The sequence below is a fragment of the Perca flavescens genome, chromosome 3 (assembly GCF_004354835.1).
Source record: "Perca flavescens isolate YP-PL-M2 chromosome 3, PFLA_1.0, whole genome shotgun sequence".
In the NCBI taxonomy this organism is placed as follows: Eukaryota; Metazoa; Chordata; class Actinopteri; order Perciformes; family Percidae; genus Perca; species Perca flavescens.
In genome coordinates this window covers 1,194,620-1,211,536 of record NC_041333.1, presented here as the reverse complement: position 1 = coordinate 1,211,536, position 16,917 = coordinate 1,194,620, and the positions used below count along the sequence as shown (strand labels likewise).

At 38.8% G+C, this 16,917-nt stretch overlaps 1 protein-coding gene across 2 annotated transcripts; it reads right to left on the bottom strand.

Annotated features, from left to right (window-relative positions):
• Positions 1–1,770: 1,770 nt before the first annotated feature.
• On the bottom strand, positions 1,771–16,423 carry LOC114552620 (integrin-linked protein kinase). 2 transcript variants are annotated; one of them, XM_028573563.1, is made up of 13 exons: positions 16,263–16,423; positions 14,611–14,874; positions 7,558–7,723; positions 6,171–6,266; positions 5,960–6,056; positions 5,780–5,863; positions 5,481–5,566; positions 5,129–5,238; positions 4,760–4,887; positions 4,433–4,554; positions 4,168–4,267; positions 3,390–3,520; positions 1,771–3,247 (listed from the first exon to the last, which is right to left on the bottom strand). In XM_028573563.1, exons 2-13 carry the CDS (start codon positions 14,697–14,699, stop codon positions 3,098–3,100), a joined length of 1,359 nt encoding a protein of 452 aa, XP_028429364.1. In that variant the 5' UTR covers positions 14,700–14,874; positions 16,263–16,423; the 3' UTR covers positions 1,771–3,097. The 2 variants fall into 2 exon arrangements, with proteins under 2 accessions (XP_028429364.1, XP_028429365.1); XM_028573564.1 differs by having other exon boundaries at positions 14,611–14,824.
• Between the last annotated feature and the right edge of the window lie 494 nt (positions 16,424–16,917).

Here is a 16,917-nt window from a genome sequence, read left to right as displayed (position 1 = left end):
ATAGGCATGAAACCAGAGGTGGAAAGTAGCCCTACATTAGTTACTTCAAGTTCGGGGTGATTTGAGTATTTCCATTTTATGGTAGGCTACTTTATACTTCTATACTCCATTTCAGAGGGAACTATTGTACTTTTAACACCTTAAATTACTAATTACTAGATTATTAATGAATCAACTAATATATTATGATATACTGTATAAAGTAACAAAATAAACTCCACCTGTTCCAGCTCCAGCATTAAAGTGACACATTATCACTCATTATAATCCATTGTAATTCATATTTGGAAATGGGCCATTCTGCAGAATGAGTACTTTTGATAGACTACTTTAAGTAAAGTTTGATGCTAATACTTTTGTACTTTTACTTATGTAAGATTTTAAATGCAGGACTTTTACTTGTGACAGTGTTTCTACACTGTATTGCTACTTTTAAGCTCTGAGTACTTGACTGCATGGAACTCTGCACCAAATGGCCACATCTACATTAGCCTATTTATAGGGCAACTACTTTTTAAAAGTCACGCTTAATAATCTGTATCTGATCTGTAAATATTAATAATAAAGGTTGTGGAAAATCCTTTTTGCTTGTGTTTATCCTAGTTTTAGCCTTGGTGGTCTCAGCTCTTGAAATAATGAGTCTAAAGTCTAATGGACCATTTAACCTCTGACCCTCTGGAAAACAGCTGCAGGACACATGGACCACAATTTGTTAAAACCACTTTGGCTTTAACTATTCATTTACATTTCAAACCTTTTATTAATGACTTACACTTACATTTCTAACTGCTTATAATAGCTTATGACTCAGCAGCTATAAAGATTTTTCACAACCTGGCAGCCGAAAATAATAATACATTTTACCTTCATATCATTCGTTTAATTCTACACTCTTTCTCAAGGGTTAGTTATCACAAAGTGGAACCAAAATATTTTACAATATTTAACATTATTTATAGACATTCAGTAAAAAGGACTAAGATGTTAAAAGTTATTTTGGAATTCATTTCTTTAAGACTGATTTAGAAGAGTAACAAACATACTTAATACATACAAAATAGGAAATTAGAACACACACATTTATGTATGAAATATTAAGCCAATATTATAAAACTTAAACAACTAGGACTAAAATTTCAAATTTGGCAAAAACAAAAAACTGATGCTCTACTATTTCGGTATTTTAACTGCAAACACAATACTGATTGTGGTTTAAATTCAATCTCATCGACTACAGGGATCATTTTAATTACCCTTTTAAAAATATATGTGGAAAAGTAGGTATTTACTTCTTAATCAAATAACATTTAACTAGATTTTTTAATATGAATATAGGTTAATGACAAAATATTAAATATTTCTTCCATCAAATTACTGACACACCTCTTTGTCCTCTTTAGGAGATAGAGTAAGGCCACAATTAGCTCCCTAAGTAGTACAGCTATTTCATTATCATTGTTAATCATATTACCATGGAGATTGTCAGCAATTTTGGCAATAAAATGTTATATTTATATTTCCCAAAAAACATGTATGCCTTTTGCGTTGCTATGTTTTAGTTATATTAAAAGACTCAACCCTACAACATGATCACAAAAGCACTATTCTATGTTGAATTAAATATCAGCAGGTAAAAGATCACTGGCCTGATATTGATGTTGCTTTTTAATGCGGTTTCACATCACATAGAATTATTCATTTGGAAAGTTTACACTTCCCAAATTATCCCAACGGTTCACATTCCCACTATAAATTCACACATTCAAGTTGTCAATATGTTTTTCATTTTAATATACTTATATATAAATACATACATTTGTATAAGTCATTCTTGATTTTGGCTTCAAACTGTGATTCAGCACAAACAAGCAAGCTGGTGGAGGCACAGAGACGATGCAGGTAGAAGAAACAACCCATGAGATTGATATAAAGTCAGATGTAATTTACAGGGCCAAAACAATAAAAACAAGTGAGAAAACAATATGACAGTATGCAGGATGTCTACACCACCCCTTAATGTCCAAGTCACCTTCTGTTGGCAGATTACATAGATGTATGCCAGTATTCAACATAAAAATAACACTTGAGTTAAGCACAAAGACTTTTAGACATCTTGAAAAGGACACTATACTCTTTGTTGAAATGTACAGCTAACATAATTCAATCATAATAAAACTGTTCAAGATTTTGAAGGGAAAATAATGAAAATAAACTAGACTACAGTCATATTTGAGCAATCCAGTTACATTACATCATTGCAATTAACAAGACCTTTAGCAACCTTGCAATTCATTTTGAAAGTAATCTTCCCAAAGTTAAAATGATCAACACGGACATTTTTGCTGCACCGAAAATAAGGTTTCTATGGCCAGTTTTACATAATTTTCAAGTCAAGCTCTACACATTACAACACAGCCAAGCTGAAAGGTACAACACTGCCAAGTACTCTCACACACACCACTCATTCACAAACATTTTCTTAATCTTACATGTTGTTTGAATGCTTTGTCTGACATTTGGCATGCTTTCCCAGTTGCATACATTTTGTTGCTAACACAACAAACATTAAGTTTTTCCCCACAAGACAAGCTTTGAGTTAATATGTTATTTGTTTGATTAAGAGCCACCATTATAAAAGGAGCAGTTTTCTTTCAGGGTGACTTTTTAAATAGTGAGCCCACTCCAGATAAGAACAATAAGGCCTTAAATCAACTGAAGCAGTGCAGCAGACTGTCATGCGGACGTCCACAGGTTATTCAGTCTAGACAATTGAAGAAGATGGTAACAGTTTAGAAAATGAACATTCAATATTAAGCTCCTGCGAAGACAGCATCAACAAGTCAGTGACAAAAGATGAAGACACTAATAAAAACTTCATATCACATTGAACAAAAGAAAAAAAAAAAAAAAAAAAAAACTTAAAACAAGTGACTACTGCTGAGTCCATCTCAGAAGCAGAAGCTACAGTGGCGTTGAATGCAGCAGTAGAGTAAGAGTTTAAGGCAATATTGGTAAGCACCACACCACCATATCAGAGTGATATTTAAGGGTGAGATATCCCCTAATTCAACGGTTCAGTACAGGAAGGTGAGGTTTTTCACTTGTCCTGCATTTTTTCCAGAATCGGCACAATCATGTCAAATTTAGGCCTCTTTGCTGGGTCTTCGTTCATGCATATCTTCATGAGCTTGCAAATGTGGGGGGAAATGCCGGGCGGGATGGTGGGCCTCAAACCCTCCAAGGCAACCTGAGAGCCACAACAGAAAGAAGATTAGTACTGTAGAAAAGATATTCTTGAATGCAATAAAGCGATCTATAATGGTTTGTTTTGCCTGCAAGTGTCTGCGACTCAGCAGGTAATTTAATGAGTGAAAGATAGCTCTGCTGACCTTCATGCCTATTTCCATGTTGGAGAGGTCAGCATACGGCACTTCTCTGGTCACCAGCTCCCACAGCAGGATAGCAAAGCTCCACATGTCTGCTGACCGACGGTTAATATCTTCTGGCTTCTTCTGCAGGGCTGGAAATCACAGAGAGCAACAAGTGAAGAGCATGCAGAGCTGAACTTCACAACAGGCACAGCTGAGTACAAGTTTGCACATTAGATCTTTAAAGATGCATGGACTATCGGGTTGAAATGCAGAATTCTACATTTAATGCACTTCACTTGTTAAACACTCATTGCTCTCTCCATCTGTTATGTTACAGGGTTTAAATGTTACAGAGAGGTCCTTGCTAAAGATAAGGCCTGTTAAATGATTCACCTTACCAACTCTGTACATGTGTGCCTTATCAATAATAATCCTTTCTGTGCTCTCAATTTCATGGCTCACTACCCACTATACATAGACTGTATGGAGGTTGTTTCTATGGCAACACATCTCCTGAATTGTAATGCAGTCACCAGCATCATGCTCCATACACGGTTCTGTAAACTTAAAACCTTTTCTGTGGATTGCCATTACTGTTTGTATCACTGCTGCAAATCTTCACTGGCTATGTTCACATTTTGTAAATCATTTTATGTTTTTAACTTGACTGTATCTCAAGGGGAAATCAGCTGTAGATTACATTTGGTTCTGAGACAGTCTAGAGTTTCCTGCATCCATCATTCACGGTCAAGCTTCAGCTGTCACTTTGGGTCTATGCTGTATGAGTGATGCCTACCCTCGGGGGCTACCCATGCAGGAGAGTACATCCTGCCAGGACACTGGAAGGAGAACTTGACATCTGCCATGCTGATCCTGGCTGTCATGTCTTCATCTATCTGTGGAAACAAGGAACACAGACTGAGATGTCACTTTAAAGTGTAACCGACAACACTTCCTTATTCTGCTGTTTTCAGTGTTTTTTAGGCAACACAATTCCTTTAAAATCCTGTTTGTACATTTGTGATCCAGAAAGTTATGCTAAAACCACAACTTAATCTTACCACGACACTCTTGCTGTTAAGATAGTGGCGAGGGATGAGGGGTTCAAGTGTGTGTAAGAAGGCCATTCCACAAGCAATATCCAGGGCAAACTTCACCGCCTGCGTCTGGTCCACCACAAAATCTGACAGCACGATGAGTGACAAATAATAACAGGTTTCAGCCACCCTTACTTTCAACACATAACAGGATGACAGTGAAATGTCTACTGTACAAAAAGTGATGGGCAACTTAAAGACAAATATGTAAGTGCAATAAATCACAAATCCCTGCAAACCACCAAAAATGGTGACAAGTACGGACTTTGTGACCGGAGTAGAAGTACTCACTGGTGCCTTCATGCAGCACGTTGTAGAGGGAGCCATAAGGCATCCAGTGTGTGATGATGATGGGGTGAGGGGCGGGAGGAGACTGACATGCTCCCAACATGGGTAGGACATTCGGGTGGGAAAATATCCTGGGATGGAGCCCAAGAGGGAGGGACAGGGGAGAGAGACAGACAGACAGACAGAGAGACAGACAGACAAAAAGAGGCAAACCCACAGAGGATTTGACAAAAACAGACGGCTTGTGTTAGATGCAAACCCCCCCAAAAAAAAATACATAAAGTTTGGTTCAACACAATGCAAAAAGACAAATGAGTGACCACAACAGCACAGAACATAGAAGCTGTAGAAAATTCAGGATTACATAATAACCTGAGTTTGGGATATTCCTCATTGAAGTCTCTGCTTTTCCTTGTGGTCCAGTCACGAACTTTAAGCACCTTAACAACAATCTCATTTCCTTGCCAGCGCCCTTGCCACAGCTACAGACAAAAATTAGATATAGAAAAGTTGGAATGAATGACATGTACCTTTGCATGACCATTCAGAATGACAAAATAATAATGAATAATAATTCAATTCAATTTTATTTATAGTATCAAATCATAACAACAGTTATCTCGAGACACTTTACAGATAGAGTAGGTCTAGACCACATTCTATAATTTACAAAGCCCCAACAATTCCAACAGATGGATAAATGATAGAATAAGATCAGAAGTACCTCTCCAGACTGGTTCTCGTTTACTTTAGCCAGGAGAGAGAGCTGTTTGTAGTCAATGCCTGCATGTTTGTTCAAAGTGCCATTGCCTAAAAAACACAAGATGGAGTTCAGACAAAAGCCCCATTACTCATGTGAAATTTCTATACAGACGAAAAAGCAATGGAAATTTCAAACACTACATTTAGATTGGTTTGGAAGCCAGCAAGGAACACGTTTCCCCTTTCATGCAGCACTATGAGCAAACCAACGGATGGAAACTGGTCAGCTTATAAACTGGTTTGCGTGTGTGGGGGACTTACGGGGTCGAGTTCTGGTGGTGCCTTTCCAGAATGTGTCCTTGAAGGGAATTTTAGTCAAGTTCTGTCCGCTTTTTTCAGCTTTTTCTGGATGATGAAGGGATAGCGTGCAATGAGAAAAAGTGAACACTTCAACACATCAAAACAAGCATTTGAACCTGTTGGAATAAGGAGTCAGGATACCTCTGAGGAGTTCACGCAGGTGGGGTTTGCCTTTGTCCAGTGGAGTTTCCCCATATTTGTTACAGATGCTCACCTGAGCCCCATTCATCACAAGGTCCTGAGTTAAAAGGACAGATTGGTGTCAGCGACATTTTGATAGTTTATCATGATGGGAATTACACATGAAAAACAGATAATTTTCAGCTTTAATACCACCAGGGGGCGCACAAACCTCAGCCACTTGGTCTTGGCCCCAGAAGCAGGCGTAATGCAGTGGTGTGTTCCCGTGTTCATTGGCTGCATTAGTGTCTGCTTTGCACTGGATCAGCTGAAAAAGAAGGCAGAATTATATGCAAAACAAGGCTGCTCATATCTTTGTTTGGGCTGTATACAGGGATGAGTGTTAATGCTGCCAACAAAAATCATGGAAGTTTGTATTGCCAGTGGACACATACCAGAGGTATTGAGACATGCCTAACATTAAACTCAATAGCTGTCTGGCAGCAATTCTAAATCCGACAACCTGGAGGCCTCACTATGGAATACGATACACCTAGATACAAGAGATCCTCCTATTTTTTTCTGAGACTAAAGTTAATGTCTTTAAACAAATACAATAGACTGACAGGTCACTTTGTGTTGTTCTATTTAACCAACTAGATCTGCTGTTTAACAAAACCTACTATAATAATTTTGCAGCCTCGTGGAGCTCCACACACGGCACTGCATCTCCACAAGCAAACCAGTGGATTACAAAGCCTTTCAACAGGACATCTTAAAAAGGAATCCTGCAGGTGATTTATGCTGCATAGGAGCTTGTGCAGGACAGATTCAGATCAGTGAATGGATCCCCATATTGTTGGCTGAATTGCAGCTAAGGATTGTGCACAAATTGTGCTTTTAAATGGTCAATTATTTTAACCTTCTTGGTTGCTTTTAAATGGTCAATTATTTTAACCTTCTTGGTAGGCAAGGCAAGGGTAGGCAAGGCAAGGCAAGGCAGATAAAAGATAAAAAATGGCCACAAATTGTCTACCAGCCATAGATTCAGCCGTGCAGCTGATGTATTTGTCCTATAGTCCTTTATAGGTATCTTAAAAAATAAGCAAGTGGGCAAACTGACTGTCCCTTGTATTTCATACAACAAATAGCTTGTTAAAAAGTGTAGTAGTAAGCAGGTCTTATAATCACACTTGCAGCCAATGAAACATTAAAATTTTCCTCAACACTGACAAATTACTAAGCCTCCATCAGCCCTTCCTTCAGTTTAAAGTTGCTTATGCAAGAACAGACAAGACCTTTGTATATAATTGCTGTTCAGCTGACATCATTTTAGGTTTCATAATATCCTGTCTTTACGAAGCAAACTTGAAGAGACACATCATCATTTTGGCCGGTGAGATTTTAACACCTGTGTGCAAAGGAGAGATTAGTGTTGGTTTAACATTTTAACATTAACATTTTACTCTGACAAATAGACCACAGAGAGAGTGGGTCATGTTACAATGGCAGGGAGATAGCTCCTATACTGATAATCATTAGTAAGAGTTACAGGATGACACCAAAGTAACCAGATAGGAACCTTCCCCACCATGCTCCAGTGTTTACATGAACCCTACCTTTCCCACGATTTCGCGATGTCCATGGCTGGAGGCCAGGTGCAGAGGCGTGTCGTCTCCACGATTCATGACATTGATGCGAGCCCCTCTCATAATGAGCATGTCAACCACGCTGGAGCGACCCTCCCTGCATGCCCAGTGGAGAGGGCTGAAGCCGTGGTCATCTCTACAACCAGGGAGGAGAATTCATATTCAACACAGGTTTCACAAAAACCTTCAGCACTGCAAGGACTTCAAATAACTGCACGACAGGCAGAAAAAGTTGCTACGTATGACTGGTGGGACTGCGAGAAAATAGTATACCAGCAGCTTCAGTCCCTCGACTATCCACATTAAGTTTTTTCCTGCAAACAAAGGTTTGGTATAACAGTGTAACAGACTGGGACCAGGGCTCCAGACTAACTTTTTTCATTAGGAGCACAGTGGCCCCCAACTGAACATTTTAGGGGCGCAACCAGATATTTAGGGGCACACACCGTAAATCAACATGCTAACCAAATATTCACATTTCTACTAATTTCCACTGTATTACTAATAAGCATTTTGATAATAGAAATTACAATGTGCTGTTTCAAATTTAGTTTCACACTTTATTGTGCACTTTTGAAGATGTAACATAAAAGGTAAACTGACAGCATCATCGCTGTCATGACAGTACAAATATAAAAAAAATATATACCAGCTCTAGTCTCCAGTCTACAATTACAATGAATTCAACTTAAAATTAAAAATGCATTGTTTAGGCTACTAAACTAAAATAAAAAATAAAACCCCTCCCTCTCTCCTCCCAAACCCGTCCTTACAACCTTGAGTTGGATAATTATTCATTTCTTACTCACTGTAACTTGTATTTTTTATTCTTGTATTTGTATATTATTTTTTATTGTCATCATGACCGTTTTCAACTGCTCTTTACGGTTTCATGTAAAGCACTTTGAATTGCCTTGTTGCTGAAAGGTTCTGTAGAAATCAAGCTGCCTTGCCTTACAGCCTCAGCCTGTCAGTCAGTCCCCAGGGCAGATTAACCACTGTTGTACACCTGCTTGTCAGGAAGTGTACATCAACAGCACCGTGACCGCTGTCGCCTCGCCGTTAATATCATATCGCAGCAAACGCTGTCTGCGTTAAGTTTTCAACAACTGTAACCACACTTGCAACCACTTTGTGTGTGTGTGTGTGTGTGCCGGAGCTCCGCTCTCTGTCATATGCAGACAGATAAGCTTGCGCTTACGAGCACTCAGGTACTGAAATTTCCACGTTTAATGTGTAAAAAAGGGGGGCAAATTTACTGTATGTGTATGACTGGATGTAAAATTCAGTCGCACACTCTCAAAGTTTGGTCGCAAAATGTCTGTCAGCCTGGAGCCCTGGGGACTGTTTTTTGGAGCATGTGTTTTGCTTTGACAATCAAAATATCACTTGCATTCCAGAAAGAAAAATGGGTGGTCAAATTGAAAAATATAGATCAGTTCATCTTGTTATGACCTAATGCACTGCATACAGACTCTGAGTGCCTTTAAGGATGCCTCAGTTCAGGACGCCCGGATTGCTCAGTTGGTAGAGCGCGCGTCCATATATAGAGGTTTACTCCTTTATGGCGTGGGTGCCGGGTTGGACTCCGACCTGCAGCCCTTTGCTGCATGTCATTCCCCCTTTCTCTCCCCTTTCATGTCTTCAGCTGTCCTGTCAGAAATAAAGGCTGAAAATGCCCCAAAAATAATCTAAAAAAAAAAAAGAAGAATGCCAGAGTTCATAAGAGTTAAAAAATACACTCAGACTGCATTAGGTTTACCTAATAAACTGGCAACTAATAAAACAGTCATGCAATAAATACTACCTTCATTGGCGATGACCCCATTTATGTCAATAAGGATAGACTAATTAATAGAAACACCTCTCAGACCCTAGATAAAGTTGAACAGCAGTGCAAACTACAGCCACTAAAATGATCATCAAGTTAAATCAACACCTCTCTGTTTCAGGAAGGTAGGGTTTACTGCAGGATTGTTGTATGAGATATAGACTGTATTTGTTTTAGCCAGTTGTACCTTATAAACTGGCATCTGATATTTATCTGACACTACAGCATTACATTGTTTTCTGTCGTCTTCCTCAGAAAAAGGAAGCTGACGCAACTTAGACTGAGAAAACAGCAAATAGGCCTCCGGTGCGGATCATTCCTCTTTGTCTCAGCGACACTGGCAGCAACACATGTAGGACAGCGGCCTGGATTACATGGCAGACCGACTGATGGTGTAACCTCCTCAAAAAAAAAAAAAAAAGAGATAAAGACAGAGATGAAGAAACAGTAAGAGCTGAGTGACAGAGAGTCAATCAGGAACAGAAACAAAACACTAGGCTGAGTGCTGCAGTCCTTATAAGGCCCAGTGAAACTTCCTTCAGCAGCACTGCACACGCATACACTCCAACTGCAGTGTGCGATTGTGTCATTCTTCATTTCTCTGCCCTCTCCGCCAGGCTGTGGTCACCTCCTCCTCTCATACTAAGTTTCCTCCCTCATCTGAGTCTCACAACTCCCTATTCCTCTCATTCAGATCATCCTCTTCCTCTCAGTTTCACTGAAACAGCTGGACTGATGATATATTCCACTTTCCATACATTTTCCTTTATTGTCTGTGCCGAGACACAGCACAATCCTCCAGTTATTAAAGTTATGCACTTTCTCTGAAATTATGAGCAGGCAGACAGCATAATAATGTGATCTGAGAACTGAGAGAGTATTATGAATCTGCAGGAATCTGAACCCTGTGCCCCCCCACACATCTATTCCCTGGCTTGTATTCACACATCCTGCAGAGCTCTGCTCAAAACAGCATCAACAGTCCCACAGAGACCCACAACACACATCTATCTGTGCATCTGGGTGACCTGCTGCAGTCACACCAGATATGCTCTGTGTGCCATTTCCTCTCAGACCAAGAGGCCAAAATCCTAAAAACTAATTAGCCTAAGTTTATGAGAAGAAAACGCTCCAAAGACTCACTTCTCTGATTTTATTAGTTTTCTGTGTTGAGCTTGAGCCTGTTTAGGAGAGAAGGAAGAGTTCTTAATTTAATGACTATTCTTTAGAAGTGAGAGTGCACTCATAAACAAATTACCATACTGCTTATCTGTATGACCTTCGATTCACTATTTGCAAATTACTAGAGTTGAAACTAGTAGTCGAGGCATCGGTTAGTCAATCGGCATGAAATCAAACTGAAACTAATTTGATAGTTGATTAATGAAGTTGAAGTCTTTTATCAATCAAAAACAGTCATTATCTCTCTGGGTCAAGCTTTTCCAATGTAAGGATTTGATGCCTTTCACTGTTTTATATCACGGTTATCTGACTATTATAATACTATAACCAGTTTTGGTTGGACTAAATAACACATTTGAAGATGTCATCTTAGACTCTGGGAAGCTCTGATGATTCATTCACAATCTGAGATTTTGCAGGTCAATCAATTGATAAAGAAAATAATCTGCACATTAATCAACAATCATTAGTTGCATCCGCTATTAAAAAGATAATATGGACCAAAAAGACATCACTATTTTTCTAATTATTTCTTCTTGTGTATTCAATCTTGAGAAAAGATGTAACCATTTTTAATATCACAATGTTTATTGCAAATGACAAAAATAGTGCATTATTTTTTACTGATATCATTCATCCCCAATTGGTAATTGACCGATGATCATTTATTATAAACAAAATATGATCCTCAATCCACATACAACTGCTGAAAATGTATTACTTACACATCAAGTGAGGCTCTGGCCTCTGGTTTCTGTGTGTGTGTATTTCTATTTATGGGCCCTTTTTATAGGTTAGATTTTCCCTTTAAACTAGCTTCATCCCCACAACCCCAAGGCACTAGAGTGCCAGGGTTTTCTCCTGCTCACCCCCTCCACACTGGCTGCGGTAATTTATTTCAGGCACTTCCACCTGCCAACAGCGCTCAGTTTGGCAGAGGGAAAAGCTAGAGGAAGAGCCCCTGTCTCTGCCCCGACATCCCCACCAGGTCATATAACCAGCCTCAGAGGAGGGAGAACTAAATCCACAGAAACACCTAAGAAATGAAAAGAATAATGCAACAATGTTTTCACATTGGAGAAACTAACTTTGTTAGGATTTCTATTCTCTAGTTCTGTCACCTCATGAAAAGTCAATGAAACATTTTATACTGCTGAACATAAGAAGAGCTGAATTTATGGCACTGAGGGCTAGATATTTCCAACCATATCTACGGTAACTAGAGCTGTAACAATTCCAAATTTGCTGTACAATTAATTGTCTCAGAAATGACTGCAATTAACAATATAATTGTCTCTTTCAGTCAAATTTCATCTGTGAGGGAAGACCCTCCACTCTGTACTGCTGCTGTACAATTGCAAATGGACGGACTGTTTTCCAACAACTCCAACAGAGTGAGGCGTCTTCTCTCGCACTCTCCAGTTACATTTTTGTTGATATCATATATCACAAATTTAAGCTTATGAACATAATGTTTTTTTAAACAGGACCTTTGGTATTGTAAGTAGCTCATAGAAAACACGCTATGTCAGAATAAGTAGGCTAAAGCTGTTATTTCAACATTTCAGAAACACATCAGTATTTAAGTAAATCTAAGTATTGAATCAGACTCCATTTCAGCAGCAGATACCCTATACGAAAAGGCTGATCAGGGCCAAACAAACTTGATCAGGACCTCCCTAAACAATGTCAATAATGGCCAATATATTATCTTCTGATAAAGAAAACAATCTTTATTTTTCTGATAATTAAGTCTAGGCGTGTCACAATTTTGATTCAAAATTGTCGCAAAGAGGCAGTGTAAAACATATTCAGAGAAGGCCAAAGAGGATGGCTATATTGTAAACATTTAGAATAATTTGTTTCAAACTTTGCAATTAACTTGTGTAAACTTGGAGGAAATGTTGAAGGGAAATGAGTGGAGCAATCTAATACAACTGGGAGACGAATACCGGAAACACATAAGTGGAGGAGGGGAAGCTGATGTGCTCTGCTATGACTTACTGTGCATTTCTCTTTTGAAAAAATAATCACTATTGCCCCCCCCCGCACACATATTCTCTGTCTCGTCATGCATACCTCTTCCAGTCCTGCCCTACTACAATAATGTCTCCCCCCTCTCTCTCTCAGTTTTGGTAGGTGGTAGATGGTTCCCTTGAGGCTTGTGTGTTATTCCTTGTAAGGAGATTCAGCATTCCACTACTACTCTCTGAGAGTTACATCAGTGTAAACACACTGTCATCGAGGATTTACAGTGAGGATCTGATAGGCTGAGATATAGGGAGTTTACTGAAATATAAAAAGGGAAGAATTAGAAGTTCTGTCGGGAAATGAAAGGGCAGGAATAAATGGGTTTCTACCAATGGTGGAGATATATCAATCGGAAAAGGGAACTTGACATGCAATCAGCTAATGGAGTCACATGTAGGGAACACATGGATCCACATTGGCTTAATGCAATCAAACCATCTAAACAATGGGAAAATTAAATAAAAGAAAAGTAAAAACAAAGCAAACACAAAGTCAATACAGACATTAAAAAGGGAGAACAAATCTCTCTTAATTTCAACACAAATGGTTAAGTTTAAAAAGGGAAAAGGGACACAAAAATGCTACAAAAAAAGACTATTTGGTTTCTTGCGTATGCCACAAATCATGACACTGACCAAATGACAACCATTTACTCTTTCCAGCCAAAATTTAAACGAACCAAGAGACACCCGAGTGCCTCAGAAGGCAAAAAAACAACAATCCCATGTTTTCATATCTTGTCCTATTATTATCACATTATGACTTAGTTAGACCAGCTAGTTCACTTCTGGATGTTATCGCCTCTTAAACAAAACCATGAATTAATCTCTAGCCATTGTTACATATGAGATTAGAGGGTAAGGACATTACTAACTGTGCAACAGTAATCAAAGAAAATAAAAAGGCAACTACTGGTTTCTTTGAAACATAAAAAACTTGGCAACAATGTCCTTTGCAAGCAAATCATTGTTGGTGTAAAAAACAATCCAACTATTTAATAACGTGCTCACTGCTTAAACCTTCTTACCATAAATGTACTAAAACAGTAAAAAAAAGACATCAAGAGAGCAGCTCCAAGGTACACAGTCATCATAATTAAATTGATTAATTCATTCTCTCTTTGCTTGCTCTGAAAATAAATATCAGTAGTCTTAATCTAGGACAGAGGAGTCACAAAAGGAAGCTTTCCAAGTGGCCAACACTACTTGCCTAGCAAGCTCTGCCAAGTTTCTTTCTTTACAGTTAGCTGGGGATACAGAAGCAGCTCAGTACTGACCGATGATCTGTAACTATCAGACAGATATTTTGTATAATAAAACATGTCAAATCTTACAGAAGCCTGCAGTATTCTGTGCTCTCTTCCTTTTAAATTTCTGTAAGACCTAAATTCAATTGCAGCAAGTTGTGACTAAATCTACCATCAGAGCAGGTTTCCTGTCCAACATCACACTCTTGAATTTCTCTGCTCTGGCATTCTGGACATCAACATGTGCCCACAAGGAAATGGGTTCAATCGCAGGCCACGATCTCGCAAGGGACTGAAAAGGCGGGCTCTCTGCCTGCACCAGAAATTGGGTTTGAGAATGCAACATTTAAAGTAAGCAATGACGCTGCAGCGTAACTGAAATTTCCTTGAGATTCGGATTCATGTTGTGGCAAGTCTCATGCAGATTAAGAAAAGTTGTACAAAAGTAATCGTTGGCTGAAAAATATAGATAGAGGAGCCCCTATGAGTGCCTGGCATCAAAAAGTGCCGTTTTTTACACCTTTACCCACCCTGTTAAAACACATCCTTAATGACAATGAGCACCTGCTGGATATGAGTTTATCAGTCGTGCTTAGGGGCGTATACTACTTTGATATTGCATTAAACAGATCAAGTAAACTTTCATGTAGCCATAGAAAGAAGTGATTTGTGAATTCTGGATACCATTAACATCCTGACAAAAAAATCCAGTAATAAATAAATCTGGACTCACCCTTGATTGAGGTCATTCTCTGTATTGTCCAACCATAAGCGAACTGCCACTGCATTGCCTTCCCGGCACTGTGTGAAGATATCATCCATTTTGGCTGGTGTATTGTCCTTCTCTTAAGGTGCACCCGTGGGAGTAGATGCAGAAGTGAACTGGGACAGATGAGAGAGGCGACCCGAGGGGTTCAGCAGGGTCCTGGCCAGCATCAGTCCCTCATCTGGGATAATGAGAGAAACAATCAGAGAAGCTCACCCACTCACAGCAATCCTAAAAAAGGGGACATAAAAGGGGAAGATGCTTTCTTAACAAATGTTTCAATCATTTTAATCTCTATTCCAGATGATAAACCCACTCTCATTTGATCCTGTTGTACAAACATGCTTTTATTTTTGATTGTTTTTCTATCTGTCCCTGGCACTTTGGGTCTAGAAAAGCGCTTTACAAATAAAATGTGTTAATATTATATTATTATTAAACCTAAAAAGAAGAAAGCCAAGCAAACCAAGAAACCTTCAGGTGAGTAATCTTATCCACCCATAATACTGGGTGGGTGTGAAGTTTAGGGCATTGTGACTCACAACATGGTTGTGACTAGCACCATGTACACCATGCTAGATAAACATCTTTATCCAGTGTCATGCTAACTTCTGTACTTATTATTTTAATTGGCACTGACAGGGGTTAATTGACAGAAAATGTATCTGCAACTATTTTAACAATGGAAAAGTTGCTTAAGACATTTATCAGAAATGAATGAATGCATGTCAATTCTGAGGATGTACTGCTTTTCTCTGTCTTATGTCAAATTATACAACAGAATATTTGGGTTTTGGGCCATTGATCAGACAAAATAGGCAATATGAAGATGTCAGCTTGAGCTTTCCTAAATTCCTGATCGACATTTTTAATCAACACAATGCATACAGGGAGATAATGTAGTGTGAATGAAATACTTCCTCATATATCACACAGCATAAAAACATAATTGCAAGACATTACTGAAGACAACAGATTGTGACAGGGTTAACAAAAGGTGGCATGAAACTAGCTGGGATTACAGTTGTTAACTTTCTTGTAGTTTACTTTCTGTAAACTTGATGTTTGAATAAGAACACTCAAACTTAAAAAGATATAACGTTAGTAGATGATAACATAGCTAACTATAATGCGGTGCAATTTAACTTGCCTTTAACCCTTTGAGGTTGACTCTGTGATTTAGTGGGATTTGTTCATGTAACTTTAGCGAACACAAACATAGCAACAATCTAGCGTCACAGTAATGAGTTGACCGTTAACAATCCTTTGCCTTTGCAGCAGTCTGACTAGCTGCACTGCTATCTAGCTAACACAGAGGAATAGGTCATTTAAGTTAGCTGGATATCCATTCAGCTCCTGTCAGTATCGCCGTTTGCTTTCATTACACTCGATGTAACTACAAGAGACTAGATTACCTTTACACATTGGCTAGCATCCGCTGGTTGGCAAAATGAGACACAGGCTAACAAGCTAACGTTAACCAACTAAATTCTGACGCAGACTGTCTCCGTTTCTCTCATTTGACGCTGACTCGACTGAGATGAACACTAAACAATATACATTGGTGGTTTAAACAGTCCAAACCAATACTAACTTTGCCTCCAAGACGATAAACTTACCTGGTAGATTCGCCTGTTGCGCTGTAATGCGGTTAGAGAAGTTATTAGCAGCGTTATGTTGTCTCCAAGAGATTGAATGCTGTGAGACGTCCACACCCTCACCGCCGCCGTCCGTACGTGATAACGTCCAGGAGGAAGAGAGCACCCCGCCTCCTACAGGCGGCAGAGAGAACTGCAGGAAGAACGAATATTCACTGCCTCAGGTCATAGACTTTAAATCCTAGGTTCCAGTTATGTGCAGTGGTACAAACTGATATATTACTTGCAAAAGTAGCAATACCACAGTGGAGAAATACACTGTTAACGTTACAAGTAAAAGTGTTGCATTCAAAATGTCATTAATGCTGGACTACCAGCCATTCATTTGCGAAATGTTCAAACATCTCCATTACATAATACATAATATAAAGCCACAGTCATTATTATTATTATCCAGAAACGTGTTTGTCAGAGAGGGGGAGTGTTGGAACAATTATGTATTTAAAAGTATGATATTAATAATGCTGCTATTAGAATTATGTCAATATGTCATTGCTTTTGTTGGTTGTTTTATTTAGTAACTCTATGTTTATTATGGTTTGTTTTATTAATATATTTAGTCATTCATTTAATTTCTTGAAGCAAAGTTAAGCTTGAGAACATACATTGATGATGG

Excerpts from the sequence above, each read along its gene's own strand:
- LOC114552620 (XM_028573563.1), bottom strand. The coding sequence starts at position 14,699 with ATGGATGATATCTTCACACAGTGCCGGGAAGGCAATGCAGTGGCAGTT. Across the intron at positions 4,555-4,759 it reads CGTGCTGCATGAAGGCACCA|ATTTTGTGGTGGACCAGACG; the intron begins GTGAGTACTTCT and ends TCGTGCTGTCAG. Across the intron at positions 3,521-4,167 it reads TGCATGGGTAGCCCCCGAGG|CCCTGCAGAAGAAGCCAGAA; the intron begins GTAGGCATCACT and ends TGTGATTTCCAG.